Genomic DNA, 24,224 nt, shown 5'->3' with positions numbered 1-24,224 from the left:
TCTCAGAGCCAGAGTAGCATTTGTCAGGACAATATGAGTTTCCTTATATGTTGGTTTTAGAACATTTGTGCCAAACGCTGCCACATCCAGCTGCTCTAGGAAGAGGCTCCTGATAAAGTATTAAAATAGTCCCCCTTCCAACACCTGCAGTAATGTCCTAACTGTGCATTCTGGATCCTCCAAAAGGACTAGCAAGGGAGTGAGCACACAGTAGGCCTCTCAGCGGGGCAAGCCTGCTGGACATCTAAGAGGAGGCCTGCCTGAGAACCGTTGGTGCTTCAATTTACCAGAGTTTGTCTGTATCAGCAGTGCTCGTATTCTGTTATAGGATATGGGCAAGACGCCCACTCAGTGATCAGCTCGGGTATCCCGGAACTCAAGAGGCCTGTGAGATCTGTGCAAAGGAACAAGAAACCTGTCCATAGGTCAGCAGGCATGTGATTCCAGAATCCTTTCATCGAAAGATCGTGTTAATGCTAACCAGGATAAACTTTGAAAATTGGTTTGTGACAAAAAGATTCACAGTAAACCAAGCCAATTTTGGAAGAGGAAATACCATGATCACAAAGGTAGTTTTCCCAGGGCAAACCTCACCCAATCCAGTCTGGATGTGCTAACTAACCCCTGTGATTTCCCCAAATGCAGGAAACTGCATAATTTGTGATAGCGAGGGACTATGTTCTTGCTCTACCCTGATTAAAAAGAAAAGGAAAGGAAAAAAGCCAATTTTAATTAGGGTAAAACTCTTTAAGTTAATGGTTTGTCTGTTGTGAGTGTTATTAAAAACCCTTTTATCCTCATGAGTATGGCTATTGCTCAGCTGGGTCAACAATGACCATTCTCGGTTGTCATATTAAAAATATTAAATATGGCCAAGTGGTAGTGGTGCACACCTTTAATCCCAGCACTCAGGAGGCAGAGGCAGGTGGATCTCTGTGAGTTTGAGGCCAGCCTGGTCTACAGAGCAAGTTCTAGAACAGCCAGAGCGACACAGGAAGACCCTTTCTTGGAAAAAAAAAATATGGGGCTGGGTTCATAGCTCATGGTACAGTGCTGGGCTAGCTTGCACAGGGCTAGCTTGCACAAGGCTAGCTCGCTCAAGGCTCTGTACTCAGCCTCAAGCATCAAAAACAAAAGCCAAAAGCCTAAATATTGATAATACCATCATGTCTGTTTATTATAAAAGCAGTATTTTGAAAAAGGTTTAAACGTTTTTAAAAATTGAATTTCACCACGGTTTAAGAACCACTGCCTTAAAATAGATCCTTAGGCAAGGATTCTGTGTGTGTGTGTCTGTGTCTGTGTGTGTGTGTGTGTGTGTGTGTGTGTGTGTAGCCAAAAACATGCAGAAAGGGATGCTATTGTGTGGGGTGATCATATATTGCACAGTGTCCATGGTAAACAAAACATTTGTTTCCATTTAGAATCAAATAAAAACTAACAGCGGCTGGTCCGTAGCCAGAGGGCTACTAAGGAGTCATTTGACTCCCAGTGCAGAGACAGAAAAGTTGCTAAGCCTCATAGGAGTCCCAGAGCTTTCTCCCTACCCTCTAGGCTATCTCACACCCACCTTCTTCCCAGCCCACTTGCCTTCCTCCCTGTGACTCTTCCACTCCCAGTGGAACCTGCCCAGAGAAGAGCTGCCTCTGTCCCTAGCCTGAGAAATGGGTACCTTGCTCTGCAGGCCAGGCCATGTTACCAGCTATGAGACCCTGCTAGCCTAGACCTGGGCACCTACGTGGGCTTTTGCTCACTTCTGGCACAGAGTGACCTGTGCAGGCTCCCATCAAAGGGCAGAAACAAAAAGCAAGTCTTCCAGCACAGGATAGATGATAGCCTTTAAGAAAGTCAGCCTTCTCTGGCAAATTGCTGGTAGGTGGGCTGAGGGGATGGGGACGGCAGGAAACAGACATCTCCTGCCTTCAGGATCATAGATAGCTTCAGGACTGGTGTGACCTCTGACCCTCCTCCATCCCCTAGTGCCACTGCTCAGAGTAGGGAGGATGTCATCTGTGTGCACAGCCCTGAGAAGTGCGTCCACGGGAGTTAAAGAGGCAGGTCTCTGGACTGCAAAGGTCTTATATGAAGAGAAAAGGTGAGGCTCTGTCATTCTGTACGTGTTTAAAACTCCAAATTTTGTCCTTTTCTCCTAAGAAGCCACTAGCACACCTTCCCAATCTTCGAGGCATCCTACTGTTCTTGAGTCCCCTTCCCTGTGACTTGTAGAGTCTGGGGTCCCTGTTCTGAGTAGAAGCAAGATGGTAAGCATAAGGCTTGCTGGTTCCACTCTCTGTTGGGGAGCAATGCACAGTTTGGCTGCCTTCGTGCGAGTTGGCCATTGGAAAAGACCATCATCAAATGTCCACAAGAAGCCCAGGGCACCACAGTGTCCGCTGCCCTCGGCTGGGTCTTCAGTCGGTATGCAGACAAGCTGTTCCTAAGTTCTGCCTGTGGTCAGAGCCCACCCCAGCACTGTCTCTGTCACTGCAAGACACTCTGCATCCCGCAGACACCTGGTCCAGCTCAGAAGAAAGATGCGCTGCGATCGATGCATGGGAAAATGCTCCCTAAAATCCCACAGAATGGGAAGCACTGAAAGTTGCCTTTCCACACACTCCCCAAAGCAAATTGTGCCGCTAAGGACACACATTTTATTGCATTTAATTCCAGGGGGGAAAAATTAGCTCTTCTTTGCCAGCTAGGCAAGATGCCTAGGGACACATTGAAAAGCCACGTCTCCACACAGGCTCTGAGTGCCCACCCACTTACTCACTTCTGGATGTACACATGCATGCACTTCTGGGTGGATTCACATTGATTCATCCATGAGCACAGATTCACAGGCACAATGACTGGGTCATAGGCATGCGAATGTGCATACACACGCACACACACACACACACACACACACGCGTGCGTGCACGCACAGGAACACTCATAATTATGAGAACATGTGCAATCCCACTTACATACACACAACCCCATGTTTATTTACACACAACATACTCATGTGTATACAATACACATTCATATATACAAACCCACTCATACACTCATGCGTGCACACAATTATTTGCAAACATATCCATCTGTATGCCCACAGCCACGCTTTAGCTTGTTAGTGGCTAACAAGGAAGAGCAGCAGCCTCTTGTCTGTAGTGGCAAGGTCTGTGTACAGTCCTCAGAGGGTTCCAGAGTGGCAACTCTGATGAAACTCCTCCCTTCGGTCACTGCTGAGGGAGTGACAGGCCAGAGGTCACCACGAAACCAGATCGAACCGAGCTGGGCAGGAGCAAGAGAGGTCCACGTCACAGCCACAGAAGGGGAGCTCAGCTGCACACTTCAGAAGAGCATGCCACAGGCTCTGACAGCTCATTTGCATAGCAACTACAGGAGGAGTCCCTTGAAGGTCGCTTCCTCTGTCCACTCTTGATGGCAAAGGCAAGAGAGAGGCTACTTCTCTGCCTCCTGCAGTTCCTTCAGAGTGGCCTGCAAGAGCCATCGAAGCTTCCAGAACACACTGGATGAGGCTGTCCAGGAGTTCCCCGAGGGGCCCCCGTGCTGAACACACTCCTGCACGGCCTGCTGTAGCTGCAGCCGAAGCTGGAGGGAGACAGCCGGGCTCCTGTGTGGTGAGGAGAACCAGTGTCGGAATATTTTATCACAGATGACCTGGAGGAGGTGGGGAGGAGTGAGAGGTTAATTCAGGGGAGCAATTCCTTCTTTTTTTTTTTTGATATTTTCTTTATTTACATTTCAAATGTTATCCCCTTTCCTAGTTCCCCCCTCCCAGAAACCCCCTATCATATCCCCCCTGCTTCTATGAGGGTGTTCCTCCACCCACTCACCCACTCCCACCTCCCCACCCTCAATTCCCCTACACTGGGTCATCAAGCCTTCATAGGACCAAGGACCTTTCCTCCCATTGATGCCTGACAAGGCCATCCTCTGCTACATATGCAGCTGGAGCCATGTATACTCCTTGGTTGATGCTATTAGGATGTGGTGGAGCTGTTAAAAGGTGTGAGTGAGTTAGGTCATTGATGTGTGCCTTGCAAAGGATGCTGGGATGGAGGTCTCTTCTCCCTCTTTGCGTCCCTGCCACCAAGAGGTAAGCAGCTCTTCTTTGCCATTCACCCCAGCCGGGATGCTGTGCTCCACCACTGAGCCCAAAGCAAAGCATCAGGCTGGCCATAGACTGACCTCAAACTTCCCTCATTATAAGCTGTTTGCATCAGGTGTTTTGTCACAGCAACTGAACTCTGACACGAAAAGGGCATCTGTCAGAGATCATGTTACACATGCTGACCTTTTTCTATTTAGTGCTTTATGCTATATCCCGAAGAAAGCTGACTTTCACTTCTGGATCTATATTCAAAGACAAGTAGTCAGGCACGGGGGTGAGTGTGCCCACATCCACTCCAGAGCCACAACGTAATGTCACCATAAGGGTGGACACACTTATGTAGCTCCCTAGAGCTTCAGATGGTGCTTAATAGCATTTTACTGACTAGTCCCAATTGACAAAAGCATATTATTGTTGAATTTTAATTAACATCATTTTAATTATGTCTTTAAATGATGAGATGAGATATGAGATAATTTCCTAAATCCTTCGGCCGTTTGGGTTTTTCATCTGTGTCTCATTACCCCTGCCCTCTCCTGACAGTTTTCTTTGGCTCAAGATTCCACTTGCTTCTCAATGAATCTGTAAGAGTTCTGTGTGTGTGTGTGTGTGTGTGTGTGTGTGTGCATGCATGTGTATATATGTGTATGCATGCGTGTATATGTGTATTGTGTATATGTGTGTGTATGTGCGTGTGCAGGTAGGATGTCTATATGTGTGTGCATGTGTGTATTTGTGTGTATGTGCGTGTGCATGTAGTATGTGTATAGTGTATGTGCATGCATGTTTGTGTACACATGCATGTTTGTGTAGGTAAGAAGACAACTTGCAGGAACCAGTTCTTACCACTATGTGTGTGAGTTCTAGAAATCAAAACCAAGGTGTTGAATTTGGTCAGAAACTTAACCCACAGAGCCATTTTTGCCAGTCCTTAGTTTCTCTAATGCAAAGACTTGTGGATGAGACCAAAGACGATGGGGACTCTGGAAAAAAACAAAAACAGAAAAAAAACCAAAAACCAAAAACAAAAAACCCAACTCTTGTCTGTATGGCGTAAGGACAGCAGAATCACAGGTACATGGAGGGGGCTGACACAGGCACCCCGAAAGCCTGTGTCATTGATTAGCCTTTTCAAAGACGAAACACCCAGTGACCGTGGCACTTGACTCAGAAGTCTGCAGACTCTGTGGTGGTAGAGCCAGTGTTGCCTGGCCTGGGCTAGAGCCACTCGCACGATGGATAGACAGCTCTGTTGCATGGGGCTCTCCTTCATGGCAGGAAAACCCTACAGTGTGTTTTCCTGAGCACCTGGCCTTATCTGCTTCAGTTCAGCTCAGGAGTCCCATCAGACCCTAGGGTAAGCTCCTTGGAAAGATGGACTAGAAAGAGGTACGACTGGGAGTGTGAGCTGGAAGACAGAATTAGTATATGTGAGAGGCTTTAGGGCAAGGAGTCTGAGGCCTCTTTCTTTCTCTCTGTGTGAGAATTTACAGGAAGACAGACACTTGCAGGAAGAATGGATCTCCTTAGGTATGAGGACAATTTGTCCCAGAACACGCCTCCTCATGGGTCACTAAGGTGAGTGTGGCTGATCCGGCCGGCCGGCTAGGCAAGTGTCCCCTTCCTATATCAGCATTCTGGGTGCTTCCTGCTTCCTGCTTTAAGTGGCCAACCTCCTGGAGAGAGCCAAGGGCATGCAAGTAAGTGTACTCCCCTGCTAGGATCTCCAAACAAACTCTCAGAAGCAACCTCACGAGGAGCTTCAGGAAAGAGAGATAGGCCCACTGGGGGGCTGTGTTGGAACCTCCACCCATCAGACCCCACTGAGCCGTTTCAGCAACCACCACCCAAGTAGTAAGAAACAAAATGTGGTGAAGACCCGCCCCCTCCCATGCATGCTCTCAGGATGCAATGAGCCCAGAGGCGTGCAGATGTAAACATCACCATCCCCAGTCCTCTAGGCCGCTCACTCACTTGCAGGTTGCTGTTGACACGCTGGGCTCCACACTTGTGCACTCGGAGATCACACTTGGAGAAACAATCGAAGAAATTGCAATCTTCATCTCCCGTGCAGTTTTGCTCTAGGATTTCCCTCATTTTAGGCTCAAAAAAGGCCATGTCTACGTCAATAGCTACCACCTGAAATCAAAACGGCAGAGACTGCCATCAAATAGAGCATGGGCCCTGCAGGAGAACCCACTTACGGCTCCTTTTCCTGTCCTGATGTCAATAGGTTATGGTGACTGGAGAAAGGGTCACCACAGGGCTGTGACCACCGAGTCCACCTCTCAGGAAGAAATGCTCAGGTCATGACCTTGCTCCCCCAGGGCATTTACAAGTGCTTCCTCTGACACAAGCTATTTTCATAGATTATGTCCGAAAGTTTTACTGTAAAAAATAAAATGCTTTCCTGTCCCTAACTCAAGGATGGGGACTGTAGCCATCCTTTCATTTCATTTCATCTTTGGGTCTTTTCTGTACTTTAAAAATGAAATATGTAAAAGACCTTAAAATGAATTTCTCTGTTGCTTTTTTAAAGTTAGCTTTTATTTGTGTACTTATGTACATGTGTGTGTGTTTGTGTGCAAGTATGCCGCATGTGTGCAAATGCTTGTGAGACTGAAAAAGGCTGTTGGACCTCCTGCGGCTGGGTTACAGGTGGTTGTGAGCCATCCGACCGACCTGTGTTCTCCAGAAGAGCAGCTGGCACTCTTAACCACTGAGCCATCTCTCCAGCCTGTGCCTTCCATTTCTTTCTTGACTGTCTATGATGTTTGTCAACAAAAGTAATCAGAGAGGCTTTCCCAGAGATCACTGATCATTGAGAATTGAATAGCAAAGTAGTGCCGCTGTGAGACACAGGTGTGGGTGAAATACAGGTTCATTGTTAGAAGTCATGGGAAGGTTTTAAAGGCAAAAGTAAGGGAGCAGAGGAGATGGCTCAGTTTCTAGAATGTGCTTGAAGATCTGAGTTCAATCCCCCAAACCCATGTTAAAAAAAAAGAAAAGAATAGAAAAGAAAAGAAAAGAAAAGAAAAGAAAAGAAAAGAAAAGAAAGACATGGTGGCTCACAACCAGCCGTAATGAGATCTGACACCCTCTTCTGGCGAGTCTGAAGACAGCTACAGTGTACTTGTGTATAATAGTAAATTAATCTTTGGGCGGGAACAAGCAGGGACTGAGAGAGTGGAGTTGACCGGAGCGAGCAGAGGTCCTAAAATTCAATTCCCAACAACCACATGAAGACTCAAAATCATCTGCACAGCTACAGTGTACTCACATACATAAAGTAAATAAATAAATCTTTAAAAAGGGGAAAGAAAGAGAGAAAAGAGAAAAGAAATGAAATTCCAGAGCTGTGGAAGCAAAAGCAATAGATCCCTGGAGTTTGAAAGTTAACCAACCTAATCTATGTGGTGAGGTCCAGGCTAGTAGGAAATCCTGCCAACAATAATAGTAGTAGTAGTAGTAGTTATAATAATAACAATAATTTAAAGGTGCATGGCTCATGAGAAATGGCACTGGCCTACACACACACACACACACACACACACACACACACACACGAGTGTGAACAACCCAATGCACGAGATAAAAGTAAGGAGAGGAACACCAGAAGTTTTGAAACAAGAGTCCTTGGTCATAAGGATTGACAATTATGGCATCTGTTCAAGGATTGATGCAATGGGGTGGACGTCCTTGTATCTTTAAAGACGTGTCTTTGTTGGAGGCTGCGGTGGCTTCTGTGAAAGCCAGTAGATTTGACAGAGTCCATGTGACACTCACTATCAGGCATCAGGCACAGCACCTTCCCTCCCTCCCCATTGTTTATGTTTGCTGTGAGAATTCCATTTTGACTCTGCTAAGTTTCACATTTCCTCACTGCTATCCGGGTGAGGATTACAAATGCTGTGAGAGATACATAATTGAGCCCCAAGACTATGAGCAGTCACGGCGGCTGTTTATGGCACATCTGGTACCCACATCAACACACCGACCAGATGGGCCATGGGGTAGGATCAGCATAAATAAGCCCTTCGCCAAGGGCATCAACCACTAATTCCACTGTCAGAGTAAGAACTTGAGGACTGCCGGAATTTCAGATTTATCCTTCTGGCTTTCAACCAAACGGGCTTCAAAACCAGAAAAAGAATAACTTATAAATTATGCAGATTTTCCTCCACCACCTGGATACAAAATAAAAAAAAAAATGAGCTCAAATTTGCAAGAATCTGGAGTCTGCCCAAGTCCAACAGCTGATAGCTTTGAGATAAGAAGTCATTTCAAAATGTGACATCTCTGATGGAACTGGCTTCCCACAAGCCCTCACAGGCCATTGTGAAAATGTCAGCTCCCCCTCCCCCCAACCCGGTAGCATCTCAGAGAGGGTTCATTCACTGCTCTGTCATTTGGTTTCAGAAGGAAGGGCTTCCCATTTCTACCTTTGTTTTCTTCTCTACACTCAGGGTGGTGGGGATTGTCAGTAAAACAGCAGAAGGGACTTAAACTATTTTAAAACCTGCAGAATAACAAGAGTAAAGTACAGAGAACCCCTCCCGCTTTCATGATCTTTGCCTAATAACAAACTCAATCTAGGCAAACAGGCCATTGTTTGTTTTGAGGGAGTTAATTTTTTTCATTTTTTTTTGTTTTTCTCTCTATATATAATATCTTTTTATTTAGTCATCAACAATGTCATGCATATGTTCCAAGCATCTTGACCATATCTACCCCAAGTCTCCCTTCCTATGTCCCCCACACATGCGATGACATCATATTCACCAGATGTCACACCCACCAATGTGTCCTCTTCCTACATCCCCCCATACACACCAATATGTCCTCTTCCTACATTTCCTCTCCCCACACCAACATGTCCCCTTCCTACATCCCCCACCCACACACCAACATGTCCCCTTCCTACATCCCCCACCCACACACCACCATGTCCCCTTCCTACATCCCCCCACCCACACACCACCATGTCCCCTTCCTACATCCCCCCACCCACACACCACCATGTCCCCTTCCTACATCCTCCCATACACACCAACATGTCCTCTTCCTACGTTTCCTCCCCCCACACACCAACATGTCCCCTTCCTACATCCCCCCACCCACACACCAACATGTCCCCTTCCTACATCCCCCCACCCACACACCAACATGTCCCCTTCCTACATCCCCCCACCCACACACCAACATGTCCCCTTCCTACATCCCCCCACCCACACACCAACATGTCCTCTTCCTACATCCCCCCACTCACACACCAACATGTCCTCTTCCTACATTCCCCCACCCACACACCAACATGTCCCCTTCCTACATCCCCCACCCACACACCACCATGTCCCCTTCCTACATCCCCCACCCACACACCAACATGTCCTCTTCCTACCTCCCCCTCTACCCACACACCAAATGTCCTCTTCCTACATCCCCCACCCACACACCACCATGTCCCCTTCCTACATCCCCCACCCACACACCAACATGTCCTCTTCCTACCTCCCCCTCTACCCACACACCAACATGTCCCCTTCCTACATCCCCCCACCCACACACCAACATGTCCTCTTCCTACATCCCCCACCCACACACCAACATGTCCTCTTCCTACATCCCCCCACCCACACACCAACATGTCCTCTTCCTACATCCCCCCCACACCAACATGTCCTCTTCCTACATCCCCCCATGCACACATCAACATGTCCCCTTCCTACATCCCCCCACCCACACACCAACATGTCCCCTTCCTACATCCCCCACCCACACACCAACATGTCCCCTTCCTACATCCCCCACCCACACACCAACATGTCCTCTTCCTACCTCCCCCTCTACCCACACACCAAATGTCCTCTTCCTACATCCTCACACACACCATGTCTTCCATCCTATATCCCTCCCACACCAACATGTCTCCTTCCTATATTCCCACACTCACCAAAATGTCCTCTTCCTACATTCCCATACACACCAGCATGTCCCCTCTTTTTCTTGCTATTTTCAGGGAGCCGAGAAGCATCACAGAAGCCTGGTAAGCATTCTGCCACTGAGCTACCCGCCAATCCTAATTAAAAGTGAGTGTTTTGCTGATTTTTTTTTCCTTTTGAAATGCTGAGGGTTGACCCCAGGGTTTTCCGAATGCCAGGTAGAAATCTATTTCTGAGCTACATCCCAAGCCTAGATAATCTACCAACCTTTCCTGTCTCATCATTTGGCCAAAAAACAAAAACTAATCTTGCCACTTAGCTTGGTTAAGAACACGAAAGTTTAAAAAGATCTGGGAGCTGGAAAGATGGCTCAGCAGTTAAGAGCACTTGTTGCTCTTTCAGAGAATCCAGGCTTGGTTCCTAGCACCCACAACCATCCATGGCTTCATTTCCAGGGAATCTGATGCTTTCTTCTGACCTCTATGGGCACCAGGAACATACATGGTTCATATACAAACATGCAAGCAAAACACTCATATACATAAAATAAAACAAATAACTCAAAAAATATTTTAAGCCAGGTGTTAGTGGCACATGCCTTTAACTCCAGCACTCGGGAGGCAAAGGCAGGCAGATCTGAGTTCAAACCCAGCCTAGTCTACAGAGGGATTTCTATCTTGAACCTCCCCCCAAACCCCTTGCCAAAAACAAAAAACAAAAACAAAACAGATTTTAAGTGCTACATAGACATACATCAGGCAAAGCACCCATGCACACAAATTGATATAATAGTTTCTAATTTTTTTTAATTAATGAGTCTATGCTAATGAACCTGTAACTTGTTATCAGAGCAAGGACCATTCTTTCTGACTTCTGGCACTTTCTCCAGCCTCTGTGTCCCTCCTCAGCCCCATTCATGACACTCTTCCTTTCATCTCCCAGTGAGAGATTCATCTTTAATTTATACTGCATAGCCTAGAATAAATTGCAGCTCCTGAGTGCCTAAAATAAGAATAGCAACAAAACAAACAGGGAAACCTTCACAAGATTTCTCAGCATCAGGAGAATCATGAAACTCATCCTGCACAAAATGGCATAAGTAGTGTCTGCTGCTCGAACCTGGTCTGGGCACCAGACTGAAAATAATCCTCTTTTCTCCACAGAGTAGGTTGTTCAAGGTCTCCCCACACTACCCTCCCCCTCCCCTCCCCCTCTTCCTTCTTCTTCTTCTTCTTCTCTCTCTCTCTCTCTCTCTCTCTCTCTCTCTCTCTCTCTCTCTCTCTCTCTCTCTCTCTCTCTCTGAAAGCATTTCTCTTGCTTGAAAGGCATGCTTGTCAGGTTGTCAGGTTGTCAGGTTTGGGGTGACCTTCCTTTTCCAAGCTGTTCATTTGTACATACTTCATAAATCCTGGAGACCTACATTGGGAGCCTTGGAATCTTCTGTCCCTGTGCCTCATCTACAAGAACCCCTCCCTCTCTTCAGGGCAGGAGTCAGTCAGGGGTCAAAAAGAGAGCCCACCTTTTGGAAGCAGGAATGCAGTGGTTCTTAAAGACCACAGTGAAGGTGCCTTGTTAGCTTGTGTGTGTGTGTGTGTTTGAGACAGGATCTTATCATGTACCCCAGGCTGGCCTTGAACTCACCACCCTCCTGCTTAGTCTTTCTGAGTATTGGGTTGGCTCACAGTTGGTGCCTTGTCCTTGTGAGACACAGAGTCAGTTGGTCTGATGTGCAGTATGAAAATGTACATTGCTGGGCTGGTAAGATGGATGACCAGGTAAGGGCACTTGTCATCAAACCTGAGGACCTGAATCCAAACTACATGGTATTAAGGACAGAACCAACTCCCACAAATTGGCATCCAACCTCCCTGCATATGCTGTGATATTTATCCCCCCCCCACCCAGAATAAATAAGTAAATGTAACAAAAATTAGAATTTGCATTGCTAGCAAGCTCTGTGATGTTAAGGAGAGTCACTAGTACACCCTCCGGGAGGAGCCAATTCCTGGTGATAGTGTCTGTCTCATGAGCGCCTCTCTCCCTCCACTGTGGGTCACAGATAGCCCTGATGTCCCTCATGCAGGCAATCACAGCCGCTGAGAGCTCAAGGGGACAATGGCTACGTCATGCCCAGAGGACAGCATTCCACGCTACCACATCCCTAAGACTCGAGTGATTATAACCCCCATCTCAAGTGACTATGTCGTCAGGACTCATAATGTCTTATGTGCAGACATGAAACTGACTAGAATCTCTCCAGAAGAGTAATGTCGGCTGGCAATGACTGTTCTCTGCACACTGGTTCTGTGGACACAGAATGCCTGGCCTGGAAGAACAGCTACATCATCTGCAGCCCAGGAAAACTGTCCTTAGAAGACCACAGATCCTGTAGCAGCACTAACTAGACCTCATAGCTGCCCTCAAGGAAGTGAGATGTCTCCTCCGCCCCCTGACTGTCTCTGCCTCCTGTGGGTTTCTTCACTGGACTGGATCTCTCCTCTTGGGGTTGAAGATGCATTTGCTTGAACCCTTTTGTCAACCTGGCAAGGAAGTGGTCTGGAAAAGGAATCACCAGGAACCACAAGGCTGCCCAAAGTTGCACGGGCTTCCTTCCAGAGGCCAAGAACTCACTTCCTCCCACACAAACCAGAATCTCTTCTCTTACCACAAACATGGCAGCCTGCCTCCACTCACCGTAAAGTCCCTCTTGATGGCGAAGTTCTCAGGTTTGACATCACAGAGGTGGAGGCGGTGGGAAAAGTCACTGTCGAAATGGCTCACCATGTCCAGGAAGCTGAGGGCAATGTGGCTAATAGCCTGTGCTTGGCCAGCATCATCCAGTGGGAAGAGAGCCTTGTGGTGAGGGCTACCAGCAGCCAAGTACTCCACTGCATAAAAGTGACCGCAGGATCCCAGCACCGGTAGGATGTGGTGGCTCAGATCTGGAAGCAGGCTGAAGTATACGTATTCCTCCTGTTGGAGCAGTGACCACGCACTGGCCAGCTGTTGCCGCCAGCCAGGGCCCTGCCTGGCAGGCCATAGCGGGGCTATGCTGTTGTTGGGCAGCTCCAAGCCTAGTGTGTTCTTGACCTCCCCGGCCACCATCAGGAGCAGCTCAGCCTCAGGGATGCCGGGGGCACCTGCCCCTGCTTCCTCCTCCAGCAGAGTGAGGGGAGGGAAGCTGGAGAAGGCCTCCCTCTTGGATTTGAGGACAACGGTCCGGCCGCGCCACTGGGCCTGCAGCACCTTCTTACCACGCTCGTAATACAGGCAGCGTTGGTACAGCAGCTCCCCGCCCACACACAGGTCCTCGCACAAGGCGCCCGTGAGCCAGCCACCGCGATAGTCCTGGCACTGGAACAAAAGGAACAGAGGGTCACTGCAGGGTAGGAATAGGGGGCAAAGGACTTTGTAATTAGCTGAGGAGAGAAAATGCCCATGAGACTGTTGGAGGCCACCCGGGAGGTGGTTTCAGGTGATTACCCTGTTCTGTGAGTTCCCAGTCAACGCCTAGTGGAAACATTGATTAAATATTGCATCTGCGCAGATCAGGTACCAACTGTTTCACACGCTGTCACTCTATTATACAGTATAGCAAGTACTTCCATTGTAGCAGGTATCAAAGGAAACGCAGAGGTGAATCAAAGCAAAGGGAAATGTGTTGACCACGCAGACACTAGGCTGCCATAGAAGGGACTAAAATCCTTGGGTTGATTTTTTGGTATGCAGGGAGGTTCCAGAACGGATCCCCTACATGTACAGAGGGCCAAGCCTAATTTCGTGGGAGTCTCATCAGGATTATGTCACTCAGTCTAGCCGAGGACGGGGCCTTCAAAACCACACATCCAGCATCAAGAGCTCGTCTTCTGCAGTGGCACTGGATGCACGTGAGAACATCTGAACCCTGGAAGAACAGACCCGGGCCATGGCCATCAACTCTGACTCCACTGTGGAGGCTTAGCCAGAGACCCTTAACATTCCCATGCCAGAACAGTTAGGTTGGATGAGGCCTTGGAGTCTCATCTGCCCCTCAGTGTGACCACGGTACTGTCCCTTCCAAACACGCCGGTGTTTGCTATTTTCAAACATGGGGTGCTTTTGTTCCTGAAGCTCTCAGGATGTCAGATAGCATGCCTCCGGGCTCACAGAGTGGATGTAAGGCTCAGGGTGCCATGTCTTGTGACACTCTGGAAGCATGGAGACAGTCTGCAATTGTAGCAGCGGTGAAGAAAGATTCCCCAATAGCCTTCGATGGGGTGTCACTTCTAAACACCATGAGACTCCAGGATAGAACCACTCAGAGGGTGGGGAAGACTCTCCTGGCTGACAGTCGGAAGACACACGAAGGAGCATGGAGTAAGGAGAAGAATCACAATTCTGTTCTTAATTGAAATATATATATATATATTGTAGCTGTCTTCAGACACACCAGAAGAGGGCATCAGATCCCATTACAGATGGTTGTGAGCCACCATGTGGTTGTTGGGATTTGAACTCAGGACCTCTGGAAGAGCAGTCAGTGCTCTTAACCACTGAGCCATCTCTCTAGCCCTATTTTCACCATTTTTCTTTTCTTTTTTTTTATTAAATATTTTCTTCATTTACATTTCAAATGCTATCCCAAAAGTCCCCTATACCCTCCCCCCGCCCTGTCCCCAACCCATACACTCCTGCCTCCTGTCCCTGGCCCTGTACTGGGGCATATAAAGTTTGCAAGACCAAGGGGCCTCTCTTCCCAGTAATGGCCGACTAGGCCATTACATCTTCTGCTACATATGCAGCTAGAGACAAGAGCTCTGGGGGTACTGGTTAGTTCATATTGTTGTTCCTCCTATAGGGTTGCAGACCCCTTCAGCTCCTTGGGTACTTTCTCTAGCTCCTCCATTGGGGGCCCTGTGTTCCATCCAATAGATGACTGTGAGCATCCACTTCTGTATTTGCCAGGCACTGGCATAGCTTCACAAGAGACAGCTATATCAGGGTCCTGTCAGCAAAAATCTTGCTGGCATCTGCTTCACCATTTTTTGTGAAACCTAAATCTCTGGACTCATGTGTATCACACGATGAGCAGACTTTCTAAGGCCGCACAAATGAATCCCTCCATATTAGCAATACAAGCCGCTGTCCTCTCCCAAAGCTTCTACAGCGAATGAACCCACATCCACTCACCTTACTCCTTACACGGTTCTAAGACAGGAATAAAATCTCAGTGTCTTTTCACCCTGTTTTGCTCATTGCAAAAGGCCTGGATGATCCACTGTGGACACTGTGCAGTGTGGTGCACTGAACAAACCACTGGACGGAAAGCCTTAAGCCTGAAGTCTGACTGCTGGGCTGCCATTCCCAGCGTGCCTCCTACCTGGTCAGGACCTCCTATTCCTCCTCTGTATCTTAGCTGCTCTGCCTTCCTTACAGAGTGACAGTGACAGTACAGCCCGGTGAGATGCACACAAGGGAGGTATAACCCAGGGCCAGGCTAAACAAGATGACCTCTGAACCACGATCAGATATGCCAGCGTGTCCTTTGCAAAGGCAGGCGGGTAGTTTCACATGGGTCAGCTTTATTGTTTCTGAGTTGATTATAAGATGCACCTTAAAGTCAAGAAAACAAACTCCTGGTGCTTACACGCAAATAATTTCAAACCCAAAAGCTGACTGGAAGCCACAAGCTTTCATGACTCATTTGGCCACATGTGGTGTCAAGCGAGGCCGAGACAACCGGGCATTTACAGCCGCTGCTTGACTCTGACTGCGTACATCTCAGAATTCCTTATCTGCTCCGTGACTGGGGCTGCCCCACATGCAAAATATAATGTACACACCACACTACCTCCATACCATGCAAAAATTCCAAACCACAAAGTAGTCAAGAAGAAGTTGTGGACTTTTATGAATACTGAAGACAGAGTGTTCAAAAAGCCGGTTAACAAAGAACACACCTATGCTTGAAAGTGGTGCCCGGAGCGTTCTGACCACTTTAAGACAGTGACTTCCCAGCAGTCCCAAGACCTGAAGCCACGGGTCCAAGCTGCCCCTCCCCCCCCCCCTGTCTCTCCTGTTACGATGTCCTTTAGATCTCTATGAAACACAGAGACTGAGGCTCATACTAGCCAAACACCATGTGACAAGTCTTCTCGTAACAGAAAGCTCTGCAGAAAGAAAGCCGGGACCCAGAGCAGGCAGGGTGGCTCAGCAGTCCATCCTCTTGCTCTTGCGGAGGATCGGAGTCCAGTTTCCAGAACACACAGGGCACCTCACAGCCATTTGCTCCATTCCAGGAGAGGGTCTGACACCCACTTCTGACTCAGACTCTAGGCACACACACAGTGCACATAAATAAATACAACTGAAGCCTCTATACATGAAATAAAATAAAAGTTTAAAATAGAAAGGAAGTGTTGGGCCTGATCTCCCATCTAGAGAATAGCACTATAAGCCCAGAGTTGTGCTGCTGCTGCTGCTGCTGCTGCTGCTGCTGCTGCTGCTGCTGCTGCTGCTGCTGCTGCTGCTGCTGCTGGTGGTGGTGGTGGTGGTGGTGGTGGTGGTGGTGATGATGGTGGTGGTGGTGGTGGTGGTGGTGGTGATGGTGGTGATGATGGTGGTGGTGGTGGTGGTGGTGGTGGTGGTGATGGTGGTGGTGGTGGTGATGGTGGTGGTGGTGGTGGTGGTAGCAGGTGTGTATGACTGTGCATATGGAAAGCCAGAATTCAACTGAGAGTTTCTTTCATGTATTGCTCTTTACCTTATTTTTTGAGACAGACACTCTCAGTGAACTGGGCACTCACTGTTTTGGCTACACTCACTGGTCAGTGATTCCAGGCTCTGCCTGTCTCTGCCCTACCCCCCTGCTGGGGTTACAGATATATACCACCATGACTGACTTTCACTGAGAATCGAAGCTCAGGCCTCCATGCTTGTACAACAAGAACGTCACACTTTCTGAGACATTTTCCTAGCCTCCTTGGGCTGGATTTTTATGTCTAGAAAAGCAAAAACCATAAGGAAACTGTATAAACCTACTCTGGTAAAACTGCTTTAAATGGCCTTGCTTGAGGTTGTGCTCCTGTGCTGCGCTGTGTTCTTGGGACTTGACAGAATTTGGCGGAAATGCTGCCCTTTGACCTTAGCTCTGAGACCCCTTTCCAAGGCACAGGGGCAGGAAGTGAGCATGGGAAGGTAGTGTCAATCAGTCTTTGTTCATGTGCTTATGTGCTCATGTGCTCCCACAGCACATAAGGAACAGCCAGCCATTCAGGCTTCTCAGAGGCCTTCCCGGAACGTCCTGGGAAGAGTGGGTACTAAGACAAGCAGTGAGTGGGGAGATATGGTCATACGACAGTACGTGTCATTCATTCCTGTCACCCATTGTCTGCATCTGTGCTTCCCCGATGTTGTCTCGTGTTTACAGCTTCACATCTCTATAATAAAACTTCCTCAAGATACTTTTAAATTAAACAAGAGAATCTGAGTGATGTCCAAAAAGGCCTTGGATCAGTTCCACAATCATTTCTCTAATGTTACTGCATTAGTAATTTAATTGGGAATGCTCTTGCACGAGGTGCGGGGCAGAATTGAAAAAGAAGGAGTGAGTGCCCATGTGGTGGGGGAGAAGGCAGAACTGCATAATCTCACAGTGCTGCAAAGCAGAGAGAAGGGAGCCAGTCCCCATGAAGCCCAGAGAAGAGGCCCTGGAGACCAGGTCGAAAGCTGGGCCCTGGCTGTGCCCCTAGCCAGCCACAGAACTGTTCTCTTTTGCTTAGGAGTCAAAATTAAGTGTGTAGCAGGGGGCAGCTGACTCTTCTCCTCTAAATGGTGACTGTCACTGCCACAGCCATGTGTTACACCTGCAGATTCCAGAGCCAGAGAATCCCATTGAGAGCAGTCTAGAACAGGGCCTGAGGTTTAGTCCCCATCTTGACACAAACAGATTAACATTGACAACTTTTCAAATTAACCCATTTTTGAATGAGTAGTCATGAGACCACCTCCCCACTGAAGCTCCCAGGCTTAGCTCACAGGAGAAATGACAACTTGCAGGCTCCTGGCTAATACCAGAGCACAGTATGGACAGGACCAGAACACAACGCAGTTTAGTTTTGGGTCAGCCTAGGTTTGCCTCTGGGCAGGTAGGAGGAGGACAGAGCAGTGTCACAGGAGACATCACAAGGTCCAACAAAGTCAGAGGCACAGTCCCTAGCATGGTATCCCTGGACAATGTAAGCTCCCCTCTCCAGCTCCCCAGACCTGGTTATGAGAGGGGAGGATGTGGTTTGACCTCAGTGCTAACAGTGAAGGGAGCCTCATCGTTGGGCAGTGAAGCAGAGCTAGCTGTGCCCAAATTCTGACAAAGCACAAGTATCCAGAGAATCAGAGAGGGTACTTCAGAATGGAGAGCAGTTAAAGCCTGGGCCTGAGGCCAGACTGGAGTAGTCTATCAAAAATATTATTCCAGGCCTTGGATGATGGCTTAGTGGGTGACATGCTTGTTGCACAACTATGAGGACCTGAAGGTGTGTTAGCACTCGTCTGTAATCCCAGTGCTCCTGTGGCAAGACTGGGGGATGGGGGCAGAAACAGGAGACTCTCTGGTATACATGGTGGAAAACAAACAAACAAACAAACAAAAAAGAGACCCTGTTTTCAAACCAAGTAGAAAATAAGGACTAACACCCAAGGTTGCACTCTGATCTCCATATGTGCTCTGTAGGATGCATGTACACATTCACATGCGTGGGTGTGCGCGAGTGCACACACACACACACACACACACACACACACACACACACACACACCAGTCTAAAAACTTCTATTTCAAGCTTGGCACAGTGTTTTACACCACGGTCCTAGCACTGGGGAAACCAGGGCAGAATGACAGCCGAAAGTTTGAGACCAGATTTTCTATAGAGTGAAACACTGTCTCAAAAAAACCTCATCCAAAATAGTCATTCTCCTGTCCCATCTCACAGACATGCTTCCCAACCTGTCAAATTCCTCTCTCTCCTCCCACTTGACAGCCATGTGAGCATTGTCTGTGTTGGGTCCACCAACATATTGCTTTATATACACATTTGTTTCACCAATGAAACGCCCAAGAAACTCGCCTCGGCAAATTTGGAGGGCAATTTCCAAACAGGAGTCAGGAAATGCTTAGAACCATGGTGTCACTACCAAGTTGGTATCAGCCTAGGGGTTGGGAGGGGGGAGGTGGGGGAGCTTGGGGTGGCAGTTGTAAAAGCTTAAACTCTTTCTGGGCATTAGCACATTGGCTTCTTGCTGGGAAGCCTAGTATCAAAAAGGGCAGGATGTAAAGTGGAGTGGCCAAAGGCCCCCAAGCCTGCTGGCTAACATAACTTTTCAGTGGTCTAAGAAAGAAACTCACCTAAGCGTGTGCACTCACTCAGAAGCAAGAGCCTATGATAATAGTCCTTCTCCAGGGAGGAAGCCACACAATGTCTTACAGAATCTCAGCAAGCATCGCCCCCTCATGCAAACCCTCCTCTACAAGGGCGCGGAAGACCAGAGGCCCAAGCTGCCGGGTTCCCTGAGGCCTGTGCAATCTCTATTAGGACACACACACAAGACAGAGAGAGAGAGAGAGAGAGGGAGAGAGAGAGAGGTCTGCCCTGTTAAAACAACAACAAAAATAAATAAATAAATAAAAATTTAAAAAAACAAAACAACAACAACAACAACCCCGGAATCTTTAATGTAGGTAATAGTGCAAAATTCCGTAGCACCTAACTAGTGCGAGGCAGTAAAGGCTTCTGAATATCACAACCTATGGGACGATTGTTGTGGAGGATAAGGAGTCCCCTACGCTGATGTCCAGGGTGTGCAGTGTGGAGGTTTTCAACTCAGGGTCTCTATTGTCCAAGGCACCAAGTAGACTCTTGAATCCTCAACACATTACCATCATTAGGCAGGACAATGGGCTTAAATGTTCCCATCTGCAAGAACAGCAAATGCTGTTAGAGTTTGTTGAGAAGGCTAAGTGAAATAGCACGCTCTGTGCTTCTGCCTATACTACTCGGCAGCGTGGGCATCAACAGGCACTGGCAGAGCTACGGTGGTCTGCCTGCAGAAGCTGGGGATGTTGGGGTGTCCGTGTTAATGCTCCCCAACCACTCCTCAGCCCAGTAGAGCCTCAACGCATCGCTCCCCAGAGAAATCAGGCTCTAGCAACCTCACAGACAACCCAGGAGAAGTGCCCCTTCTGTGGATGCTGTACAGATGGTAAGTCACACAAAGGAGCAGGAAAACGGGGAATCCAAAGGACCCAGGGATTGAAGCTTCCAAAACAAGTGAAGCTCACTTTCTAAGCAAGTCTTGTCTCTGCAAATGTTGGACCTCACCCCATCCTCTAGCTATCTCTTTACCACCTGATTGCTATATTCTGCAGGTAAGTTTCCTCCACTACCAGCAAAGCTACCTGACACTCCGGGGCCTGGGAACACAGAACTGCCCGCATGGGAGACTCACCAGGACTCTTGGCTCTGCCAGAGAGAACCTCCCTTTGGCTCTAATTTCTTATGTGCACTGGGTACTCAGAGTGAAAGCTAATGAGAGTCTGGAGGCCAGTCAGAAAAATAACAACCGCTTTTATTATGTAGGATGAAAGCCAGGCAAAATGCAAAGTGCCGGGGAAGCCAGGACACAGAGGCGCGATTCAGAGCCAGTCCTCAGAAGCCACAATGCCAGCCTCTGCTTGGCAGCTGCCTGGCTGGAACTGCGTTTTAGTCTGCCCTGATTTAAGGTCTTGGGTCCAGTGAGTCAGGGCACTTTCTCAGTTTTGCCTCAGCAAGTGCAGAATGAACGTATCAGGAAAGGCCAGTGCTAAGGTGAAGAGAGATGCTTGCCTGAGTGAAGAACAATTCACACACAGCATCCACAGCGCCCCCCCCCCCTCCCCGCAGCGGTTCACCTGACACTCCCAACAAACACAAACTTTGGGAAACCGGCTTTGGGAATTTGGCAAGAGTTAGGATTGAGAGCTGTAAAAGACAGAATCAATCTTTTCAGCTCTCTGTCAAACTAAAAACGATCCCATATGGCTGCATCGGAGATGTATTGGTAAAGCTTCTAAACAGAATTGGTTTTAATTTACAGCCTGGAATGCAGGGAAAGTTATGACTACCAATTACTTAAATCCTATCAGGCAATTTAATTTCCATTAGGCTTCTCTCAGCATGACCAAAGGTAAATAAATAAATAATGGGCTCTGTTTCCTATTTTAATCTACAAGGTTATATTAAGTTTGTAAGTGGGACCTGGGTCTTAGCCAAACTACTAAATGTTGTTGTCTTAGTCAGCGACCTTCACCAAAGTAAAAGGGAATTTTATTTTGGGGATTTTTAGATGGCTACTGGGGAAAGTAATGCTCCCATCTGCAAGAAGATCAAGTGTTGTTAGAATTTAAACCCTGCGATTTAAAACTTGATGAAACTTCAGTTAAGCAGTGAGCAGAAGACAGAATGTATGTGCCCCTATGTGGAGAAAGCAAGTTAACACAGTGACAGTAGCAACATTTAGTTAGGAAACATGCTTTGGTGGCTTAATTTTTCCCAATCTCTTTGAAAGAGGGAGGGAGGGAGGCAGAGGGAGAGAGGGAGGAAGGGAGAGAGGGAAGAAGGAGGGAAGGAGGGGAGGAGTAGGAGGAAAAAGGAAGAAGGTGGTGGTAGAGGTGATAAAGAAGCAGGAGGGGAAGAAAAATACTTTTAAAATACTCAATGTTTACTACTTAATCCATTTCTAAATTCTCATAATCTGAAAACAAAAAGAAAAGAAAAAAAGACCTTTTTAAGCAAGTGAACTGAAACCCCTCCGCCCCTCCCCCCCCCCAAGAGTTTCTTGAAGGTTTCAAACCAAATGCTCAAGATTTTAGGACTTGAATAATCACAGTGAGGAGCAAATACAGGCGACTTTCTCCGACTTTCTAGAGGTCGGGCGATGCCTGCCTGTACTCAAGTCTCTCCTAAGCACGAATTCCTAAGCAGAATCCAGAAAATAAATAAATAAATAAATAAATAAATAAATAAATAAATAAATAATAAAAAAGAGCATTTTACTTCTTAGAGGAAAGGCCAGTCCGACCATTCAGCAGTCCCCTGATGTGATGTTTCTTTGTATCTACAATAGCCGGGCCAGGTTAAGGAGCAGCTCAGAGACAATCCTCTGACTTTCCCTCTTTAGCGGACCACGGTAGACCATGGAACAGGGTCGACCAGGCTGGCTCCATGGCGCCTTGTGCTCCTTAGGAGGTGTCTGCCTCGGTTCCTCTGGACCCGAACAGCCAAAGGCCTTGTCTTTAGGTCATCAGGAGGAGGAGCCCAAGCAACAATCAAACAATGGGGTTTGATCAGGTGGGGGTGATCCGGCAGTCCCATGGGATCACCGAAGGATGGTGGCTTAAGGGGCGAGATAGCTTAAGAAAGAGGTGTATCCTCCAAACCTGGCCACTAGAACTGGATGTAAGCATCACTGACCAGGAATGGCCCTGCAAACTTTCTGGCATGAATACTGTCCCGGGACGCAAGACTAATTCTGGAGAAAAAGGAGGGATGCCCCGATCGCCCATAGCGAACTGCGAGCTCTTTGCCTGGGTATTTCATGCACGCATAGGAACCTAATCTCCCTTTGGCGGGTACCCCCACCCCATTCCCATATCCCAGGATGGAGTGGCCGCTACGATGTTGCAGCATCGCAGGTGACGTGGACTCCGAGGACTCGGAGAAGGTGTCTGGAACCCGACCTGGACGCGCGACACTGGGCAATGCGGCGGCGGGACCTACCAGCGCAGCCAGGATGCGCCGGCTCTTCTCATCCGTGCAGCGCTCCGAGAGGACGCTCGGGTGTGCGCGGAGCAGCAGCGCAGCTGCCAGCACCCAGCCGGCGGTCCACGCGGCGAAGGCGAGGAGCGCGCCCCGCCGCCAGCGCCCGCACCGAGCAGCCCGGCACCGCGCGCCCGCCGCCCGCGCCATCGCCAGCCCTGAGCTCGGGTCGCCGCTCCGCAGCTCCAGGGGCGGGGAGGGGGAGGGGCGGCGGGAGGGGAAACCATCCTGGGGCACCGCGTAGGAGTCCCAGCGTGGAGATCCGCTCCCGGCTTCTGGAACCTACCCTCCCTGGCCACCTTTACACTTTCTTTTCCACTTTTCTTCCCTAAGACCAAGCCTCTCACTTCTCCGCAGGGCCTCACCACTTCCCTCGTTCCTAGACTGCCGCCCTCTGTCTAGCCACTATACTTGCCCCTTCCCAGGACCCCACCGGACCCCCTCCAACCTCTAGGCTGCGGCTCTGTGCTCATCCCCATCCCCACCAAGTCTGACCTCAGCCTCGGATCCCTTCCCGTTTCCCGGGGTGACATCTCCAGGTTTGGAGAGGAAGAAATGGGGGCAGTGAGGGACCATATGGAACACCTGGACCGCCTCTTCCCAAGAGTGCGGGGCCACACTACAGCCTCCCAGACTGCGCAGGATTTGAGGGCTTCCTTGTAGTAGTAAGGAGGAACGAGCTGTCGCCACTAACGTGGCCACAGCAAAGGTCCACTCGTGCGTCTTCTGCTTGGGGCTTTGTAGCTCCATCCTTAAGCTCCTGCTCTCCAGACTATTCTCTTCTAAAGAGGCCACAGTGGGTGGCACGCTCAGAGTCCTGAGAGGTATTGTTCGCTTTGAAGGGCGCTAAAAGGGACAGGGCCTCTGGCTCAGGCATTCACCGGACAAAAACGCAGCAGGGTTGCTGCAGACCCCATCTCAGATGCCCTCCCGCGGCCCCGTGCCCGCCCTTCTCCAGCTCGATTTCTCGCCACGATTAAGCGGTCTCTAATAACCTCTAGGGAACTGGTGTCCTAACAGTCTATTCTGCAAGTCTCTGGTTCTGGAATAGCCGCCTCCCAGAAATTCTGAAGCAAATTAGAATGCTCAGGATGAGTTGTAAGATTCGTGGGAAGTTTCCAAAACGTAACAAGGTTCAGGAGGCACCTCCCTGTGGCCATGTAACTTCTGGGACACAGGAGAATAAGATAAAGTTTAAAAAATAATAATTGTTAAAATGTTTATTTTGGTTTTGAGATATTATACTTATGTCTTTTTCCCCTTTCCTTTCCTCCCACCAAACCCTTCTCTACTCTCAAATATATGGCCTCTTTTTTCATTGATTGTTGT

At 48.5% G+C, this 24,224-nt stretch overlaps 1 protein-coding gene across 2 annotated transcripts; it reads right to left on the bottom strand.

Moving 5' to 3' along the window:
* Nucleotides 1–1,935: 1,935 nt before the first annotated feature.
* On the bottom strand, nt 1,936–23,045 carry Dipk1c (divergent protein kinase domain 1C). Of its 2 annotated transcripts, XM_085833448.1 has the most exons (5): nt 22,857–23,045; nt 12,763–13,422; nt 6,101–6,265; nt 5,825–5,886; nt 1,936–3,672 (listed from the first exon to the last, which is right to left on the bottom strand). In XM_085833448.1, the coding sequence occupies exons 1-5, from the start codon at nt 23,043–23,045 to the stop codon at nt 3,480–3,482; spliced, it is 1,269 nt and encodes a 422-aa protein (XP_085689574.1). In that variant the 3' UTR covers nt 1,936–3,479. The 2 variants fall into 2 exon arrangements, with proteins under 2 accessions (XP_085689574.1, XP_021006835.1); XM_021151176.3 differs by lacking the exon at nt 5,825–5,886.
* Nucleotides 23,046–24,224: the final 1,179 nt, after the last annotated feature.

The sequence above is a fragment of the Mus caroli genome, unplaced genomic scaffold, assembly GCF_978045245.1.
Source record: "Mus caroli unplaced genomic scaffold, Mus_caroli_1 scaffold_19, whole genome shotgun sequence".
Classification (NCBI taxonomy): Eukaryota; Metazoa; Chordata; class Mammalia; order Rodentia; family Muridae; genus Mus; species Mus caroli.
The sequence above is the reverse complement of the archived record's forward strand: the minus strand, read 5'-3'. Positions and strand labels throughout refer to the sequence as shown.

Bases quoted from the DNA above. Each gene is read 5' to 3' on its own strand.
- Dipk1c (XM_085833448.1), bottom strand. From the start codon at position 23,045: ATGGCGCGGGCGGCGGGCGCGCGGTGCCGGGCTGCTCGGTGCGGGCGC. The intron at 5,887-6,100 runs GTGAGTGAGCGG...TCTTTCCTGAAG, and splicing joins GTGTCAACAGCAACCTGCAA to CTCCTCGTGAGGTTGCTTCT. The intron at 3,673-5,824 runs GCATGCCCTTGG...CACCTCCTCCAG, and splicing joins GCAGGGGAGTACACTTACTT to GTCATCTGTGATAAAATATT.